The sequence below is a fragment of the Callospermophilus lateralis genome, chromosome 14 (assembly GCF_048772815.1).
Source record: "Callospermophilus lateralis isolate mCalLat2 chromosome 14, mCalLat2.hap1, whole genome shotgun sequence".
Lineage (NCBI taxonomy): Eukaryota > Metazoa > Chordata > Mammalia > Rodentia > Sciuridae > Callospermophilus > Callospermophilus lateralis.
In genome coordinates, this window is record NC_135318.1 from 18,717,841 (window position 1) to 18,738,030 (window position 20,190).

The 20,190-nt window shown below is 48.3% G+C and overlaps 1 protein-coding gene across 4 annotated transcripts in view; it reads right to left on the reverse strand.

Annotated features, from left to right (window-relative positions):
- Dnmt3a (DNA methyltransferase 3 alpha) overlaps positions 1-20,190 on the reverse strand; it is a 72,600-nt gene that overhangs the window by 16,827 nt on the left and 35,583 nt on the right. Inside the window, exon 1 of one of the 4 annotated variants that reach the window (XM_076833509.1) lies at positions 1,304-1,321. The exons of the other annotated variants lie outside the window; for them this stretch is intronic. Within the exon in view, the coding sequence (XP_076689624.1) occupies positions 1,304-1,307 (4 nt within the window). The 5' untranslated portion in view covers positions 1,308-1,321. Of the gene's footprint in view, positions 1-1,303; positions 1,322-20,190 lie in introns of those variants that run through there. 4 annotated transcript variants of the gene reach the window in all.

Genomic DNA, 20,190 nt, shown 5'->3' on the forward strand with positions numbered 1-20,190 from the left:
CCAGTGGATGCCAGCTCCCCACCAGGTTCCCAGGTCTAGAAGGGAGTCGTGCCTGCCACCACCCTCAGTACTCCCCCACAGCCCCTTTGTCTCCATCCTCACCCCCTCTACAGCAGTTCCTGAAAATTCTTCTTCCCCCACAACTTCCCCCAGCTTGTCAGATGCTGTTGCTGATAGCTGCTCCGTATCCCCAACCCACTCGGTGCAGGAGAACACGCGCCCAGTAAGGTAGAGGCTGGCAGAGGAGGAAGGGGGCCTCCACTAGGTCCAGGCTGCAGAGGAGGGGGGTTACCAGCAGGAGGCCAGAGGAAAGGGGAAGAAGGGCTGGAGCAGCCGGTGGGGGAGGGGCCTCATTAGAATAGTCAGCCCAGGGCAACCTCCTGTCCTCCTTCACCACCCCAGGCCTTCTCCCCAGGGGAACAATAGGAGAGGGAAAGGTTAACTTGGGGCTCTCGACTTTGGGCTGAAGGCTCCTCTCACAGAGAGGAGGCCGAGAGTCTGGGCAAGGTCCAAAGAGGGACACTACGCCATCCCCCACTGCCCCTGACTCAAGGAAATCACTTGGCCAGGAGTTTGTCCAGCCTGGGGAAAGCCACTGGTAATTCCACTGACTACAGCCTCCCGGCCCAGGTCCATTTCCTAGGGCAGCTGTCTGCCTTCAACTCCTCCTGCAATTCCCAGTCCAAAGGTCAGAGGTCTTAGCGCCTGTACTCCCCAGCCCACGAGGTCTCGGGCTATCCCTGTGTCACAGGGCATCAGGCTGCCCCCACAGCCCGTCAGGGTTGTATTGATCCCCGCCCCTTCTTCTGGCAGCCTGCCCTGTGGCTCCCAGGAACTTCAAGGGGGGAAAACTATCCCTCAAGAGGCCACAACTGGAAGGTCCCTGAGGGCAATGTGATCCCCCAACCCGGCACAGAGGTCAACGGGAAATCGCCAGGCACCATCTGCCAGCAGCTCAGCCCAGGCTGCTTCCAACCCGACTCCTGGTCACAGCTGCCCTCGGCCAGGCCGCCTGCTCCCCCAGCCTGCAGTTACCACTGCCCGGGGTGATCTTCCTGTCCCCTGAGGGCGCCAGGTGCCACTAGAGCCCGGTGAAGAGTGGGGCCTTGGGGTTCCTGAACTGGAGTGGGCGGGACGGCACTAAGTCAGCATCTCCAGAACTCTAGCGGGCCGGGGACGCCGCGGCAGCTGCGGGCCGGGGAGGCATACTTGACTCTTCAAACACAGAGGGCTGCGGGGATCCTCCCACCGGCCTGCCGCCTCCCCGCCCCCAGTCTCCCCAGGGCTCCGTCCAGGAACCTACCCATAAGGCCAGGTGCAGCCCCTCTGCGGTCCGGCTCAGGTGTGAGCCCCGGCCCTGAAGCTCTGTAAGTAGCTGCCCGTCTGGGGGGAGGGGAAGGGGGCGATGGGGCTGGGGGCGGAGGGGGCCAGAGTGAGGGGGAGGGGGCGGTGGGGGGGAGGGAGGGAACATTTTCTTTGTCTAGAACTCCAGGTCACGTGGGCCCCGCTGGAGTGCCTGGTTGGCTGCTGGTGGGCCGGGGGAGGGGGCCGGCCTCCGACGCTGGCAATGGGCCAGCCCCTCTCCCGGGTCCGAGGGGCGCGGGGGCCTGGGGGCGAGGCCGGCCCGCGCCCGTTCCCAGGGCCCCGCCCCGGCCGGCCCAGCGCGCCCCTCCTCCGGCCGGCCCGCCCTGCCCCCGCGGCCCCCTCCCGGGAGGAGATTAGCGGAGCCGGCCCGGCGGGGAGCCGCGGGAGCCGGGAAGGAGGGCCGCAGGGAGGGGCGGTGTGCGCTGGCCGCGGGCCCTCTGGGAACCTGGTGGAGTCCCGGCGGGACGGGAGCGGAGCTTTCGGACGGTCTGGAAAAACCGGGAGAAAGTTGTAGAAAGTGAGTTTCTCAGAAGCACGACCGGAAAAAGAAAGAAAAAGCTCACAGATAAGCGAGTTCCAGGCAGTTCAGGGAAACTCCGAATACAGATGGAGGGACAGAAGGCAGCCGCAAGGAAACTGCGCGCTCCAAGACGAGAACTGCTGGGGCGTCTCCCCTTCACGCTACAGGTGGACAGAAAGGGTGCTTACAAAGAGTGGTTGACAGATTCGGACATTGTGAGCCTCTAACTGGCCAAGTCCCGGGAGGGCCCCCGGGTGGCTCATTTTCCTATTTGTAATGTTGAGTTGTAGAGTAGAGCAATGCCTCCGTTCCCAGCCAAGCCATGTGTAGCTTAAGACGACATTATTGTCGCCAGGAACCTCCAGGTGTAGCCTCCACCATTTCAAGCTCCCTCCTAAGCAGAGGCACCTACCCCCAAGGTGACACAAAGTCTCCACCCAGAGCCCTCCATTAGAGGGGCTGTAGCATCAGATCCAGGAACAGACACTTGGCCCTGCCCTCAGGGAGCTGCCAGATTCCACTAGTCTTGGGGAGACTGGAAAATCCACTGAAAAACAAGTGTATGTAAGATAACTGTACCACAGATCCCAAGCAGATGGCTCACAAGACAACGAAAATGGGTGGTAGGAATGATGAATGAGGTTACAGAGGTCAGAGGATGAATGGGATTTGGAATGAGGTCAGCCAGGCAGGATAAGAGATAGAGATATTAGGCAAATGAAGGAGGGAGAACCTTGCTCACCTCCACCCTCCCAGTTGCACTAAAGCTAAAGAGGAAGAAAAATATAAGGATAGATTGTAAGAAGGGTCAGGCATGTCAATAGATATATTCTGTAACAGTGAAGGATATATTCTGACAAGATAAATGGGTATTTTAGAAAAATTAGTCCTATTTTCAGTTTGCAAGATGAATTAAAAAGGACAGCAAACTGAAGGTGAATGCTCCCAGCAGGAGAGGGCTGTTTGGCTGCAAAATTGGCAGAAACCTGGACTTGAGTTCTGATGCCACCACCATGACCTTGATGTGAGCCACTTAACCCCAAGAAGTCTGTTTTCTCATCTGCAAAACAAGAGAGATGACATCAGCTCTCTCAAGCTTTGAAGACCAGCATCCTAAGGACAATGAGATAACTCCCCAGGTGCCTGGCCCCCAGCCATAGTCAACTGGGACATACCAGCTGGAACAGGTATCAGAATAAAGAGGACAAGAAATGCACTGTTAAGGACAGCCCACCATCTCTTCAGGGCCTCAGCTCATCCTTCCCAGGGCCATCAGAGCAAGTAAGCCCTGAAAAGAACGGAGGTCTCCATATCAGAGGACCTTCTGCATATAGGACTTGGGTTACAAGCTTCCCTCTCAACACTAAACTTGTTCACAAGGAAAAAGCAGTTCCATCAGCAACAAAAAGGTCCTCTTTCATCCCAATCCATCTTTTAACCTAATCAGGTTATCTGCTTGAGACATCTTTTCAGGAGATGCTCCAGCCATCATGAGAAGCCCAGAATTTGGGGCTAGGTGTGTAGGTCAGTGGTAAAGCCTGTTCCTAGCATGAAAAAGGCCCTGGGTTTGCCCTGAATTTACCCCTCTTGCCTGCTCCTGACATTTAAGGAATGTGAAATGATTTGCTTAGGTTCTTGCCCTTCTGCTGCCTTCTTAGCATCTGGGCCCTGTCAACAACCACCTTAGACCTTCACCCCAGACCTCCTCTCAAAAGGAAGTTTTTGATTTCTGGATTGGCTCTTCTTTTCATATATCCTATCTCATCTGTGATACCTCCTTTTCCATCATAATACAACTGAACACCTCAGTCTGTTCTGTGGTCCTAGGACTTCTCCAGACAGTAATAAGGCCTGAATGTGCAGCCAAGATTGAAAAGTGTCAGAATTGACCATTTGCTTTTCTCAAATGGCCCACAAAGAAAGTAGCCACTCTCCCCAGCCACTCTCCCACTCTCTTCCTTTAAAATTCAAGTCAAGCCAGATGTGGTTGTGGACACCTGTAATATTAGCTACTCTGGAGGCTGAGGCAGGAGGATTGTAAGTTTGAGGCTAGCCTCTGCAACTTACTGAGACCCTGTCTCAAAATAAAACTGAGGACCTGGAGTTGTAGCTTGGTGGTAGAGTGTTGCCTAGCACTTGAGGCACTGGGGTCCAATCCTCAGTAGCACATAAAAATAGATAAATAAATGTATTATGTTCATCTATAACTAAAACTATTTTTAACATAAATAAATAAAATAAAATTGAAAAAAGGGCTGGGGATGTAGCTCAGTAGTTGAACACTTGCTTAGCAAGTGTAAGGTCCAGGATTCAATACCCAATGCCACAAAGTTAATTTTAATTTAATTCAAGTCAAATCTTAGCTCTTCCACACAGCTTCCCAACTTAAGAAAAAGGAAGCCCAGACTCAAAAGTATCCCCTGACAAAATGAGGGCATCTTCCTTTCCTGTGGCCATGCAGACAAGAAACACTGCCCTTTTACGGACTGAGTCATGTAACTAGGCATGTGTCTTCTTTATGATCAGTAGACAAGAATCAGACCCCAAAGCAGAAGAGACCCCAAGGTCTAGGATAAGTAAGAGGTGATTTTGGAAAAAGGTCAGATATTAAAAAAAAAAAAAAAAAAAAAAACAGGGTAGCCTTTAAGGAGCCTCAGGTCACATATGCCTTTGACCTTCTGGGTAATTCCTGAGATAGGTCTTTTGATTGAGATAAAGATAGTCAACTTAAAATACCAACTTAATGTAAAATAAGCCCTGTCCTTGGAATTATCATCAAAGTATGTTCAAAGGAGGGACTCTTGGATGAAAAGAAGTGTGGTGGATGTCAAGAGCCTAAAAGAGGTGCTAGAGAGGAAGGATCCACCCTGGCCCAACAGAGAGGTGACCTCAAAGACAGAGCACATTTCCTCTCTGGCAGGCAAAGACAGCAGTGACTCAACGGGCCACAGAGATGATGAAAACCTCTTGGGGACACCTGACTCTCAGCCCTATGCTATATTCATCAAGCAAACTCCTAACTTTAATTACATTTTCCAGTGGCACTCATACCTTTTATGTTGCCAGAAAACCACAGGATAAGTATTATGATCTATGTGACCAGGACATATCCTATTCTAAATTGCTAAATATACTCTTCTGGTATATGTCACTCTCTGGGGTCTTTGAAGAACATTGTCATAAGAGTGTACCCTTGCCAGGCGCCTGCCTATGATGCAAGTGGCTGGAGAGGCTGAGGCAGGAGGATCTTGAGCAAAGTAAGTCAGTCTCAGCAAAGCAAGGCACTTAGCAACTCAGTGAGACCCTGTCTCTTAATAAAATACAAAATAGGGCTGGGGATGTGGCTCAATGGTTGAGTGTCCTGAGTTCTCAAATCCCTGGTACAAAAAAAAAAAAAAAAAAAAGGACTTTCAGGCCCAGAGAACTGAGATGAGGCCCTAGGCCAGGATACTGAACCAAAGAGCAGTAATGCCTGGAGGTCCAAGCTGCAATGGCCACTCCTACTTGCCTTGTTTTAGCTCAAGTTCAGTGTTCTGTAGCATGTCTTAAAGTGCCCTGCTGGCAGGGTGAAGACAGACTATTTGTTGCCATAACCAACAGGACACTTAACACCTGCGTCCCTTTACTCAAAATCAGAGAAGCCACGACCCTAAAAGCCATCTGCAAAGCAACACACTGGGGAGTCACTGAATATTTTCTTCCTGTCCTCACTGACCTTACCAAACAAAAGACCGTGAGGTCAGGATGGGTGTTCAAACCTGTCCTCCTGCCCCCAGCTTAAAGGCCTCAGTGCCAGGTGATCAATACTCTTTGCACAACACTCAAGGCCTCCACAAATCTGGAGGCCTCTGTGACATATCACGCAGCCCATGCTCTGCCACCCACTTGCCACTCCTCATGCTGCTCCTTCTTGGAATGCTCTTCCCTTTCAACTTCCACCAGCCCAGATCCTACCCATCGGTCTACACCAGCTCACCAGTTACCTCCACCAGGGAAATTTCTCTAGCCCTGTGCTTTCCACTAAAGTAGCTACTAGCTGCATATAGCTATTGAAAATAAATAAAAATTAAAATATGGTTGTTTTTTGCACTAGCCACATTCTGAGTATCCAAGAGAACCACAAGTGAATGGGGGCTACTGTACTGGATAGCACAGATTATAGAACAGTTCCCTCCCCACAGAAAGTTCTTTTGGACAGGGCTGCTCTGGCCCTTTATCCTTGCTCCTGCTATTATCCCTACCTTTCCCTATAGTCCCTTATCTACTACCTTGTCTCTTCCTTCTCCTGCTCCTTTTCCTCCTCCCTTCCATGTGTAACCCTCCCTTCCATGTGTAACCCTCCCTCTGCTGGTCTTACAGGAAGGCAGCTGTGTATACTCCTTTTCTCTGGGAGATAAATATCAGAAGGCCTGAACTGGATCTTAATTCAGTTTGATTTGGAAGCCCTGTGGACAGGGCACCTTAATGGAAGACTCAAACATTGGTTCCTGAACTGAAGGCAACATTGTCTCAGAAGCTTTATCCTAAGCCACCCAAGTTCCAGGTTGGGGGACAGATAACTTTCCACTGTAGAAATTCTAATGGTTGCCGAGGGTCCGGGTCTAGGCTCCCCAAAGCAGCCAAGAATCTTCATTTTCCTATTTCCCCTGCAATCCATGGGGGCGAGGGGGGGGGCTTGCAAGCAAATGACCAGGACTGGGCTGCTGGCAGTGAAGCTAAAAATAGCCACAGAGCCAACAGCAGGACTTGTTGCTAAGGAGACAGCTGCAGAGAGAGCAACTAAGCTGGAGAAGGTGTCAGACATGCACCCAGAGAGCAGAGGCCATGCTGGGGGACTTTAAGTTGACAGGGGTCCAGGGCTCCCACCTAGGGATGTGCAGCCTTCTAGCAGCTTCTGACTAATGCTCTAAGTGGGGCAAATGCCGGCCCCCATCCCTCAGTACCTCATCTCCATGGAAACCACCATGACTTGGGTGAAGTACCAGCCCCTGGAAGGGAGGCCTCTGCCTGGAGCTGGTTGTTATGGCAACATCCCCCCCTTCCTGTCATTCTCTCTCTCCTGGCTTCTCCTGAGGGAAGAGGTGGGGGCCAGACTTGGCTTAGCCAGCATGACCAGGAAACACTGGCTTCCCGGCACAACTAACCTGCCAGGGGTTCCAGAAGCTCCTGGGAGCCTAGAAAGGCCAGTCAGCCCTCAGCCCCAGGTAGAACTTCCTTTTCTTTCCACGAGGCCTCTACAGGCCATCCTGCCAGGAGAACCCCAAAACTTACTGGGTTTAAATGTGATTAGGATCACCCAAGGAGGATTTTAAAAATAGAGATTCTTGGGCCTTACCTATCAGCAGCACCCTTGGGGAGGGGCCCAGGACTCTAGTAAAACCTCTCTAGGTAATGCTGATGCCAGCCAGGCATGAGAACCAGAGACTCTTTGTTACAAATGAGGAAACTGAGGCCTAGAAAGGACTGCGCCCACCTGAAGGGCCAGAATCACTAACTGAAGAGGAAGTGGGGTGGAGAGAAGACTGTAGGCAGGAGGACATGCAAAGGTGTGTGCCCATGCCACGCTTCAGCCACTTGTCCCAGGCCAGCCACTTCACCTCCGGGGCCTTTCCCTTCTGCTCCCTTTCTGGTCATGTCCTTTATTGCCTGATATTTGGTTATGATTTAAAACCACAGGGCTGGACTAGCTTTGCCCTATGGAAGAAAGCAGAAGGCAGTAGGCTGGGAGTCTGGTTCCCAGAGTGTACAGAATGGTGGCAGTCCAGGCAGATGATTTGGACTGAAAAGAGAAATCCATCCTCCCCCTCCTCCTGAAGAAAAGCAAAAGGGTCACCATGGCAACTGCAGTGTGCTGGACTAGTTGGGCTCCATGCCACAAGCCCAAACCTGGGCCCTGAAGCAGAATCTCCTCCCTGCAGTTCAGGAGAGGCACAGCACTTGAGTGAGAGCCGTTGGGCAGGGACACCCCCACCCCCACTTACCAGATTAATTTCCTGAAACCAACCTCAGTGAGCCTGCCTGAAACACACCTAGGCCCAATATGGCCCCAGGGTGACTCCCAGGCACCTGCTGGGTTGGCAGGCCCTGAGGAAGGGAAAGAGAAGTGGGAGAGATGGGCCTCCACCTTCTGTTACTCACAGCCTAATTGTGTATCGCAGACCTGCCACACATAAACCACAGCCCACGTTCAAGACAGCCTGCAATTAGATGGCAAATTCCGTGGTAGCGACACTTCCTACATGTGCCCAGGGAAACCAGACACTCTGAGATCAACAAAGCCAGGGAGATTCAAGGGAAGACAAGCAAGGGTGTACCAGAATGGGCATACCCTCTCGATTTTCAGGCAGGAATGGCCAGATTTGGGAATCACCTACTGCTGCATTAGCCCCAGCAGATGAGGGGAAGAAACAAACACAGGCACAGTCACTAGCGGATCTGGTAAGAGGGGCTGAAGCATGGGACCTGCTCTATCCACCCACATGAATTTTGATACAGAACTTCTGAGGAAGAGAGTAAAATGCAGCCGGGTGCAATGATGCAAGCCTATAATCCCAGTGGCTCAGGAGGCTGAGGCAGGAGGATTGCGAGTTCAGAGCTAGTCTCAGCAAGTTAGCCGAGGCACTGAGCAACTCAGTAAGACCCTGTCTATAATAAAATACAAAATAGGGCTAGGGATGTGGCTCAGTGGTCAAGTGCCCCTGAGTTCAATCCCAGTAACCTCCCATGCACACCACCATCTCCCCCCCACACCCGCAAAAAAAGAAAGAAAGATAGAGGCCCTCGGTTCCATCCCAAACACCACAAAAATAAGTAAATAAGATGCAGGGTAGAGGCCCTGCCAGAAAGCCAGTCCTTCCCTTCTCACTGACCCCCCTCCCCTCCCTGCCACCCCAGCTCTCTCCCAAGCAGCCCTCAGCCCTCCTCGCTCAGCCCTATGCTTCCCTAATGGCTTATGCTTGGAAGCCAGAGGGACCAGGGCTGCAGCTAGACCTCCTGCCTCCCTCTGCCCACCTGCATTCTCTTTCCTGAAGCTCCAGGGCTGATCCTTCTGTCCTGTCACTTTTGTCCACTAACAAAGAACTGCTGGGTCTGCACTGTTCCACCTGAGCCTGGGGGCCTGGGCAGGCAGCAGAGATGACATTACAGGGGTGAGGTGTAGCCAAGCTGCACTGACCCCAGGACTTACATGCTCCTTAACATGAGAATTAAGGGTGGGGGGCAGGTGGTGGGGGGAGAGGTGTAGTCTGGACTGGGCAAGGTATAGCTGATGACAAGACCTTACCTCACCACCTAGCTTCTCTGGACCCGTTTCCTAGCCAGCCAACAGGACTATAAATATCTGCCAAATATTACAAATAAGATCAAAGGAGGGCTGGAGTTGTGGCTCAGTGGTTGAGCGCTTGCCTGGCATGCATGAGGCCCTGGGTTGGATCCTTAGCACCTCATAGAAATAAATAAATAAAAGATCCATTGACAACTAAAATATATATATATATATATTTTTTAATATTTATTTTTTAGTTTTTTTTCCGGCGGACACAACATCTTTGTTTGTATGTGGTGCTGAGGATTGAACACGGGCCGCACGCATGCCAGGCTAGCGCGCTACGCTACCGCTTGAGCCACATCCCCAGCCCCTCCTTTGAATTTTTTAAAAATACTTTTTAGGGGGCTGGGGATGCTTGCGGCCCGGGTTCGATCCTCAGCACCACATACAAAACAAAGATGTTGTGTCCGACGATAACTAAAAAAAATAAATATTAAAATTCTCTCTCTCTCTCTCTCTCTCTCTCCCCCTCTCTCTCTCTTTAAAAAAAAAAAAAAATTCAAAGGAAATCAGAGTGGGCAATACTTGGAAAGCAGAAAAACCTTATGACAAGTTTGCTTTAGAACATGTGGATGTTTTCACTTTGTTTTAGAAGCCAGTCCCTGGGGAGAAGTGCTAATTCTATACTGGGAGGAGGGGCAAAGGAACTGGTACACCTTAACCACCACCCTTCCCCCACCCTGTATTCCAGAATCTGGGGGCCAAGGGGAGGGGCTAAGGGACCACCATTCAGATTCAGGCATGCAAACCCTCTCAAGTTTCAGAGTCCCAAGAGAAAGAAGACCTAGCAGGCCCTGGGGACAAGCATGGCTACTGCCATCTCCATCAGAAAGGGAAAATTTAAATTCCTGTACCCAACCCTTTTCCGATCTTCCCCCACAACCCTGCCCAGGCTTACAAAGTGCCTGCCTCCAAGCCCATCTTTTTTCCTCAGCTGGTCCTTCCAGATCCAAGAGCCTGCATCTGGGCCTACATCAGAATGACCTGGAGACCTTTAGCAATGACTTGAGCTGCCTGCCACTAAATTCCCAGTGTGTTTAATCCAGGCAGGTTGTACAGTTTAAACAAAATTCCCAGGTGACCCTACTGTGCAGAGGTCCCAGATGCAGGTTATACAGTTTCAGGGAATTTCTTCAGGTTTGGTTTAATTTTAAGCATCTGAAGCTTGGTGGTTCTCAGACTTTAGAAACCCCTGGAACCTTGTGGGGAACTGGTTGATATCCAGACCCGTCAAGCAATGCCCTGAGATCCTGCTGCAGTGGCTCAGAAAGGGGACCTGTCTTTGGATACATTGCCCAGGTGATTCTGAGGGGTGATAAACAAAGCCACCTCTAGGGAACACTGAATTCTAGTAACACCTTCATCTTTGATGTGTATAGAAAGCAGTTCTAACTCAATTTTCATTTTCTGATTTTTGCCTCACAAAGGTGCCTTTCAAACACCACCAAGATTCAAATACAGGGGAGTCTCAACAGTTATTCCTATTTTTGTTCAATCCATCTGAGCTGGAAGTGAAAATATAAATATTCTTACTGCCCATTCTTCATTGTTAAAATGGAAGAAGGGAAGAGCCATGTTATCTGTAAAGTGTTGATATGAAGAATAGCTACGTCAGAAAAATGGTAAGGTGGGCAGGTGGTGTGGAGCGAGTGCAAAGTGACCAGTGACTGATGAGAGGGCTGGGGATATGGCTCAGCTGGTAGAGTGCCTGGCTCACATGCACAAGGCCCTGGGTTCAATCTCCAGCACCACCAAAAAAAAAAAAAAAAAAAAGTGACAGTTGAGGATAAGGGACAGACCTTAGGAAGGACTCCACAGATGGGTGAGAAGGGGGCTTAGTAGACCTTAGTCTTCTAGCTGTCCAAGAAGTCTTAAAGCACGCTGCTCTACCTTTCCTTCCCTTAATTTTTTGCAATATTGGGGATTGAACCCAGGGCTTCACACAGGCTAGGCAAGTGCTCTATCATTTACTTATACTCCCATCCTTTTTTACTTTATTTTGAAACAAGGTCTCACTGAATTGCCTAGGCGAGCTTGAACTTGCAATCCTCCTGCCTCAGCCTCCACACCACTATGCCCAACCCCAAAAACAAATTTTATGAACATTGTTTTATCAGAGTCCTTATAAGGATGCTTTGTATAATGTGCCTCTAGGAAAAGCCTATGGGAGAGGTCTCAGAATTTGCTGATGTTTGGAGTTTTTGTATAAGGTAGTAGGGGTGACAAAGTGAGCTACAGGTCATGATTTAGTCCTCTTCACCACTGTAACATTTTAGAATCCCTGGAGTCATGGAGTCTAATTCTGTCCAGGGAACTCAAGTGCAGAGAGGAGAAAGAGCTCCTCAAATTGATCAACTAATCAGGGGCAGAAGCTAAGACCGGAAACCAGGCCTCCTGAATCTCATTCCAACATTGTCTTAATCCAATTTCACAATGTCAGACAGGAGAAAACAGCAAGTCAAGGGCAGGGCAAGGAACCAAGTGGAGCTGGGAGGGACAGGTCACAAGAGCTAAAAGGACCTGAGCCTCACAGAGTCAGGCAGCGCTGGAGGGTCTCTTCTAAACCTGCTTGAATTCATGACAACCTACGACTGGAAATCAGGAAAACTACCTGCGTGCAGAACAGAAGTCTGAGATCTGGAGTCTGGTTTTGCCCAGAGGCCTCTCCACTGGGATATCCATCTGGCTCTCACCTACTTACCTCGGGAAATCTTAGTTTCCCAGTGGTAAAAACAGGGATGAAGTGCTTTTTATAGGACTGGGGGCGTAGCTCACCAGGAGCATGTCCTAAGCATGTGCTAATCATGCATGAGGCAGAAAGACCTAGTTTTAGTCCCCAGTACCAAAAACACAAAAACAAAAAATGAAAAACAAATGTATAATAATTGGGGAAAACATGTTTTAGGGGTGTGGTGAAAGCTAATACTCTGGGTGTAAGAATGTGCTGGTGCTCAATACAACCTGCCCTCCACCCCCCAGCTTGGGCTTTGCGGTGGCAGGCCATTGGATGCTGGATACATTATGGATATATCACTAACCCCCATATACTTATTTTCTCACTACTAAAAAGTGGGGGTTGTTCAGAGAGCTATTCTCTCTGTGCCCCCAGAAGTGAATTCTCCATTGTGCAAACAGCTCATCCACTTAAAGGATACTGGAGAGTTCCTTTGTGGCAGTTTTCACAGCTTAACACAAAGGTCAGCCCTGGAAGCTATTCTTGATTATGGGCTGTCACAGGAGCACCTTTAAAAGGTGGCCAGCCTTTTGGTAAAGTGTATTTGTTGTGCCTGCTTCAACTGTCACTGGCTCCTCAAAGGGTGATGTCGTTTGGAGGCACTTTTGCAGACAAGGCAGTATTGTGAGGAATGTCTGCCCCAAATGCCCACCTCGGCTCCTAATTTGGTTGTAGCCCTTATTGATCTACTTTGCAAAAGCCCAGGAGATCACACCTCGGTCACCTTCTCTTCCCATAGCCCCTTGCACAGAGGCCTACCCAGGGGGCGCTGAGCAATTGCTTATTAATGGAATATGGCCCAGCAGGAGATAGTCCTCTAGACTTTCTCTCTAGAAGGCTGATCTTCCCAGGGCAGACAGGAAGAGCGGTCTTTTGGGACCACAGGTTGTTAAGCAAGAGGAAGTAACATTTGCTAAGCTTACTGAAGCAGCAGCACCACAAATGGCCAATAAACATATGAAAAGATGTTCAACCTTGCTTTTTAATCTGGGAAATGCCAATTATACTCATAATCAAAAACCATTCCCCTCCCATTTGATTAGCAAAGTATTGATGTTGGCAAAGGCAGAAGTCATCTCTACTCTGTTCTTGGAGCATAAATTGGTGCTGCCCTTTTTAGAGGGCAACTTGCCAAATTTTATAAAATGCAAACTGTACATTCCCTTTGAGTAGCAGTTTCTCTTTCTAGGTATCTGTCTCATAGAGACGCAGATGCAGAAAGAGACAGGATCTAGGATGTTCACTGCTGCAATAACTAGACAGCAAAATATTGTGCACAACATAAATGACCACTAATAAGAGGCTGGGTGAATAAAATCATAGTGATCTAAATGGTGGAATGAAATAGGAATTACATGGTTAGACTGGCCAGGCTTATTGTAAATGAAAAACCAAGCTGTAAAATGGAATTAGTGTGGTTTCATTTATATAAAAGAAAAAAAAATCTTGAAGAAAAATTATGTATTTGCATGTAAATCTAGATGGATAGGAATAATTGTAACATTTGTACACCAACCCAATAGCATGAAGCCCTTTAAAATTTGTGGGGTTTTTTTGGTTTTTTTTTTTTTTCCTTCATTGTAGTACTGAAGATTGAACTCAGGGGCACTCTACCACTCAGCTATATCCCCAGCCCCCTCCCCTCTTTTTTTTTTTTGGTGACAGCATCTCACTAAGGTTGGCTTAGAACTTGCAGTCCTCCTGCTTCAGCCTCTCAAATAGCTGGCATTACAGGTGAGTGCCACCATGCCCAGCTCCTAAAGTATATATATATATATTTTTAATATTTATTTTTTAGTTGTAGTTGGACAGAATACCTTTATTTTACTTATTTATTTTTATGTGGTACTGAGGATTGAACCCAGGGCCTCACACTTGCTAGGCAAGCACTCCACCACTGAGTCACAACCCCAGCCCCCTAAAGTATTTTGAAGAAGTTAAAATTGGGGTGTGGGGGACAGAGTTCTCATAACATGTATTTATAAAGAGATTGTATAATACTTATGTAATTTAAAGTACCTTTTTTTGTTTGTTTTGTTTTTTCGGCAGTGCTGGAGATTGAACCCAGGGCCTTATGCATGCAAGGAAAGCACTCTACCAACTGAGCTATATCCCCAGCCCCTGAAATACTTTTTTTTTTTTTTTTTTTTAAAGAGAGAGTGGGTGAGAGAGAGAGTGGGGGAGGGAGAAAGAGAGAGAGAGAATCTTTTTAATATTTATTTTTTAGTTTTCGGCGGACACAACATCTTTGTTTGTATGTGGTGCTGAGGATCGAACCTGGGCCACACGCATGCCAGGCGAGCGCGCTACTGCTTGAGCCACATCCCCAGCCCCCCTACAATACTTTTCAGAAACTTATCAATCTCCTATTACTTGCTAGCTCTGTGCTAGGAGTGTTAATTAAGGGTTGTTTCCTCTTTAATGCACACACCTGGTACCTCCCGCCTGCCAGCCCTGGAGGCAGAGGTGCCCAGAGGACCTGCACTTAACAAACTGTGGTAGGGTAGAGGCAGTAAACAAACTGTTGAGTGCTGCTCCCATGGAGTTGAGATCTATGCAGAAGAGCAGCACTTGGCCAAGTCTATCCACAGAGGGACTTCAATTTAGTAGTGAGTTACAGTGATGTCTAAGGTCTCACTACCAGGAAGCCAGCATTTGAACTTGCCCCCAGAGGCCATAGTGAACAGCACCCTGCAAAACTTTGCTCCTTGCTGGACAGTCTGGGATAAGGGCAGGATTGTGTCTGAAGGTAGTAGGTGGGGAAAGAGGAGGAGAGACTACGATATTTGGGCCACAGATGATTCATTTTCTTCACTATTTGGTATTTATTTTTGTGGTGCTGGGCATTGAACCCATGGCCTTGTGCATGCAAGGCAAGCACTCTACCAACTGAGCTATATCAGTATTTATTAATATATTAATATATTCAGTGTTTATTAAGCTTCTAATTATCATAAGGATGCATGAGTGGAGGGTCCCGACCTTCAGGTTGGAAACCAGGAAAGAGACTAGGTCTTAGAGCAGTAGGACACGGTACCCCTGCCTTGAAGTAATTGATAACTTGATTGGTGTTAAAGAGATGAATGAGAGAGTTACAACAACAGGCTATAATGGGGTGCTAAAACCACTGGGTTAATGGTGGAAGTAACTGGGTTGAAAATATGAGAAATAGTCAGAGGCTATCTGACAGGATGGTGGACACAATGGGGAGCCATTGTGGGTTCTAGGAAGGTCCTGGTCATGATTAAAGCAGAGGATTAGTAAACAGATGGAGGGAATAGGACATGGGACAGGCAGAGGACATCAGCTTCCTAGTTCCTGCATGAATCCCCACGTCAGCCTGAGGGATGGAGAAAATATCATATTTTCCTCACCTACTTATTTTAATTTCATGATTTATTTTGTGGTATTCTAAGTGTTTTTTAAGCCTTGGGCGGTAGGTTGGCTTGGGTAGACTGAAGAGAAAGGAGTAAGCCTTGCTCAGTAACTGTGGTCTGATTGACAAGGGAGGTCAAGGGAAAAGGAAATTAAACTAGAGGGGAGGGGAGGGGAGGGGAGATTTTGCGTGGGGGCCTCCCAGGTGTGGCATTCTGACCAGGGGAACAGGCAGGCTGGGGTCTGGTAGAAGCTCCCCAGCAGGGCACACAAGCCCTTCAGGCCTGACCTGCTCCCACATTCCCAGTTGGGCTCCACCAGCACCCCCTGAATTCCAACACAAACCTCCAACAACAAACTTCCACTCTTAGAAGCCTTGGGACCTTTGCACCTGCTGCTTACCTTCTTCTGATATGCCTTTCCTCTCCACTCCCCAAATTCCAGTTCACCCTATACTTTTTACTTTTTTTTTTTTTTTTTTTGGTAATAGGGATAGAACTCAGGGGTGCTCTACCATGGAGTTATATCACCAGTCCTTCCCCAGGACTTTTTAAATTTTTCATTTTAAGATAGGGTCTCACTAAATAGCTGAGGCTGCTCTTGAACTTGCAGTCCTCCCACCTTGGCCTCCCAAGTCTTTGGGATTACTGCCACTAGGCCAGCCCAGTTTCGTCCTTTAAAAAGTCTAAAGCTGGGGCTGGAGATGTGGCTCAGGCGGTAGCGCGCTCGCCTGGCATGCGTGTGGCCCGGGTTCGATCCTCAGCACCACATACGGACAAAGATGTTGTGTACGCCAATAACTAAAAAAAAAAATTAAAAAAAAGTCTAAAGCTGTCTCTTTTTGATGCATGATGACCCCTGGAAGAATCAGTCAAAGCCCCTGTTCAGTACAATACACTTTCTGCAGGTACCCTGAGCCCTCCTCCTCCACTTCCAGTATTTTACATGGTGCTCAGCAGGAAGAGTACTGGGAATGGGTTCAGTAAAGATGCCTGAAGGAAGTTTTGTTTGTTTGGTTTGTTTTTGTATTAGGAATTGGACCCAGGGGCACTTTACCACTAGTGGGGAGCTACATCCCCAGTCCTTTTTATTTTGAGATAGAGTCTTGCTAAATTGCTGAGGCTGGTCTTGAATTTGCAATCCTCCTGCCTCAGCCTCCAAAGTCACTGGAATTACAGGCATCCGAAGTTTTGAAAAGTGGTATTACACTCCCTGGTTAGGAAATGCTGGTTGCACCTTAAAGTGGCAGTGCCAGAGAAATAGGTGTAGCTAAGTCCTGGAGCCTGGGGGTTTTCTCAGGAGGGGAGATATCTTTCTGGGGAAGGGGTAGGTATTTGGATCTCTGAGACCAGATGAGTGGTAAGTGGATCAAGACTGGCAGAGGGTGGGATAGAGGTCTGGGTTGCTGTGGTTTAGGAAGTACAGAGGATGCTGCTGGGAACTGTAGCTGCCAAGAGGTAAGAACCTGCAGGGTCATCAGGAAGGCAGTTTCAGAAGAAAGGGTCAAATACTGAAGAGCTCAAATGAGACTAAGAAGATGGATTTCTGCACCACCTAGAAATCAGGTCTGATAGTAACAGTTAACTGCTCTTTAGTGTGGCAGAGTACGTAGGATGGGGGAGGTGTTTGAGCATCCTAAATCTACCTGTGTTTCCCCGACATTCTTGCTACCTGCAGCTGACCCTACCCTGCCCCCTGGATAGCCCAGGAAGACAGTTTGGGATTCAGAGCTGGGCCCACAAAGAAACAGGAAACCTAAATGCTAATTCTATGCCAACCCCAATCCCCATTTGCTATGTGAGCTGTGGCCAGTCATATAACTCTCTGGCCCAGTCCCCTAATCTGAAAATTAGGGGATCAATAGTTTTAGAACCTGACTGGAAACTACAGCATTCTTTATGACATCTTTAATTATAGCATAGGAATAAAGAACAATTTTACTGGCAGAAAAGATATTTTGTTTGGAGATCTCACATTATGAGACTTGTAGTATTTTATTTTTTTAATATTTATTTTTTTAAATATTTATTTTTTTAATTTTTTTTTTAGTTGTAATTGAACGCAATATCTTTATTCTATTTATTTATTTATACGTGGTGCTGAGGATTGAACCCAGGGCCTTGCACATTCTAGGCAAACAATAACCCCAGCCCAGAGACCTGTATTATTTTAAGTTGTGTATACCTTTATCTCAGCTACTAGGGAGGCTGAGGCAGGACAATCACAAGTTTAAGGCTAACCTGGGCAACTTAGCAAGACCATGTCTCAAAAAATTAAAAAGGGCTGGGGATGTAGCTCAGTGGTAGAGTGAAGCATGAAGCCCTGGATTCAATACACAGCACCACAAAATTAATCAATCAATTAATTAATTAATTAAAGAACTTGTAAAACTTTTGATTAAAGCTCATTGTTACCTTTATTGGTTGGGGTGTTAAAATAGATACTAAAATTTAGCAGATTTACTAGAAAAATAATTTTTTTGGGGGGGTGTTACTGGGGATTGAACCCAGGAATGCTCTACCACTAAGCTATAGTGATAGAGCTTTTATTTATTTATTTATTTATTTTAAAAGAGAGAGAGAGAATTTTTTAATATTTACTTTTTAGTTTTCGGCGGACACAACATCTTTGTTTGTATGTGGTGCTGAGGATCGAACCCGGGCCGCACGCATGCCAGGCGAGTGCGCTACCGCTTGAGCCACATCCCCAGCCCAGTGGTAGAGCTTTTAAAAATTTATTATTTCAAAACCTATTTATTTTTTGGTGGTACTGGGAATGGAACTCAGGGGCACTCTACTGCCGAGCTACATCCCATCCCTTTTCAATTTTGAAACTGGCCTTGCTAAATTGCAGAGGCCTTGAACTTGTGATCCTTCTGCCTCAGTTTCCTGAGACACTGGGATCACAGGTGTAGGCCACCATGCCCAGCCCAGCAAATGTTCTTAATAAAAAAAGGAAAGAAAAAGAAAAAAAGTGTTAACTTTTAGTAGAAAATTTATAATTTAAATATATATATTTATCCTATTCCTGTGAGCTGAGAAAACCCCTTTCATTATTGTAATTGAGGGAGCCCAGTTTGAGAAGCTCTACCAAGTCTTAAAGTTTCCTGCCTCAGGGCTCAGTGAGAACAGAAAAAAAAAAAAAAATGCATAAAATGGGTCAAGAACCAAAGCCCCTGTGTTTGAGTCCCAGGGTCCCAGGAGCGAAGCCAGAGCTGAGGAAGAGTCTACTTCCTGAATCCCCATCCCAGAGCCGCTCAGGGCTAGGCGGCTCTCCTCTCCTCCACCTGGTGCAGCCTGCTGCCCTTTTCCCAGGCTCTTTCAGGGGAGTAATTCCTGCCTTCCTGAATCCTGAAGGAATTGGGAACAATTGAGGAGCCAGGCCCCCCCTCCCATTGTTTGGAACTTTCTCCAGAGCCAACTCTCACACAATGGCAAATGGCCTGGGGTCAAGATGGTGGAGAGCTAAGGTGAAATGCCCCACGTGGTGGCAGTTTCCTCTCAGCAACCCCACAACCCTTTCTTTTTGTACTTTCTCTTCTCATCAAACACAGGAGGCAACCACACAACAAATTATGCTTGAGGGCTGACTTCCCTCCTTGGTCTTCCGGTCTCCACTTCCTCACCTGCTCTCCTGGTTGAAGCCCTTGTGCGCTCCCCACACCCTCCTACCTTCCCCCACAGAAGCTGCTCTTAGACAAGCTCCCTTAGGCTTTCCCATGCGTGGGCAAGTCTCCAGGAGCTGAGTGTCACTGGGCGGCCAGCCACTCCCCCAGGAGCCTTACTGCTTTCTGACACAGGCCTTCCTGCTCTTCACCACTAGCCCTCCCTCAGGCCTCTGCCTGGGCGCCTCCCCCTCTCTGCATGGCCCACAGAGGTTGCTGTTCCTGGACAGGATTCTTGTGCTTTCTCTCCTCTCTGTTAGGTGAGCTCCTTGGTTCCTATGCATTAAAATGCCAGGTTTCTCAGGGCTGGGGATGTGGCTCAAGTGGTAGCGCGCTCGCCTGGGGTGCGTGCGGCCCGGGTTCGATCCTCAGCACCCCATACAAACAAAGATGTTGTGTCCGCCGAAAACTAAAAAATAAATAATAAAATTCTCTCTCTCTCTCTTTTTAAAAAAATAAATAAATAAAATAAAATGCCAGGTTTCTTTTGACTCCACCTCCTCGATACCTGCAGCCTGTGCTTTCCTAAACCCAGCTTTCAGGCACCTCGCAACTCATGCTGAACCCCTAAATCCCACCTGCCAACACCTCTTCCTCCCCTAGTGCTCCAGAGTAACTGGCCTAACCACGGCCATGTCTGTGGACCAGACCCCAGAGGTGGCCTTGTGGGTCGGTTCCCCATTCCTCCCTTCTGTCAACAAGCCCTACTGATTCTGTTCCAAAAAACAACCTAAAGCTGTCTGTCCTCTGTCTCCAGTGCTGCCACTTGAATCCACATCGACTCACTCCTCTGCACAGGTTCCTTCTATGACTCCCCAGTTCAGTCAGTCATTAGCTTCTGGTGGGATCTGCAAGGCCTGGATGACTGGAGCCTGCTCCTCTCCAGTCTCATCTGGCCCCATTTTCCCACTTGCTCACCTCTGGGCAAACAGTTTGCCAAAAAGCCAGCACCTCCTCGTTTGTACCATTTCCTCTGTCCAGAACATTCTCCCCCACCCCACTTCCCACAGACCCAACTCTTCAGTTCCTTTAGAGCTGAAGTGAAAAGCAACCTCCTCTGAGGTCACCCCACCCAGAGCAGGCCTCTGGTATCTTGTTTGAGCCCCTTGTTTGTTTCCTTGTCCCCCCCATCAGAATGTCAACTCCATGAAGGCAGAAACCATATATGCACACAGAGCCTAGTACACTGCCTGGTATACCACAAG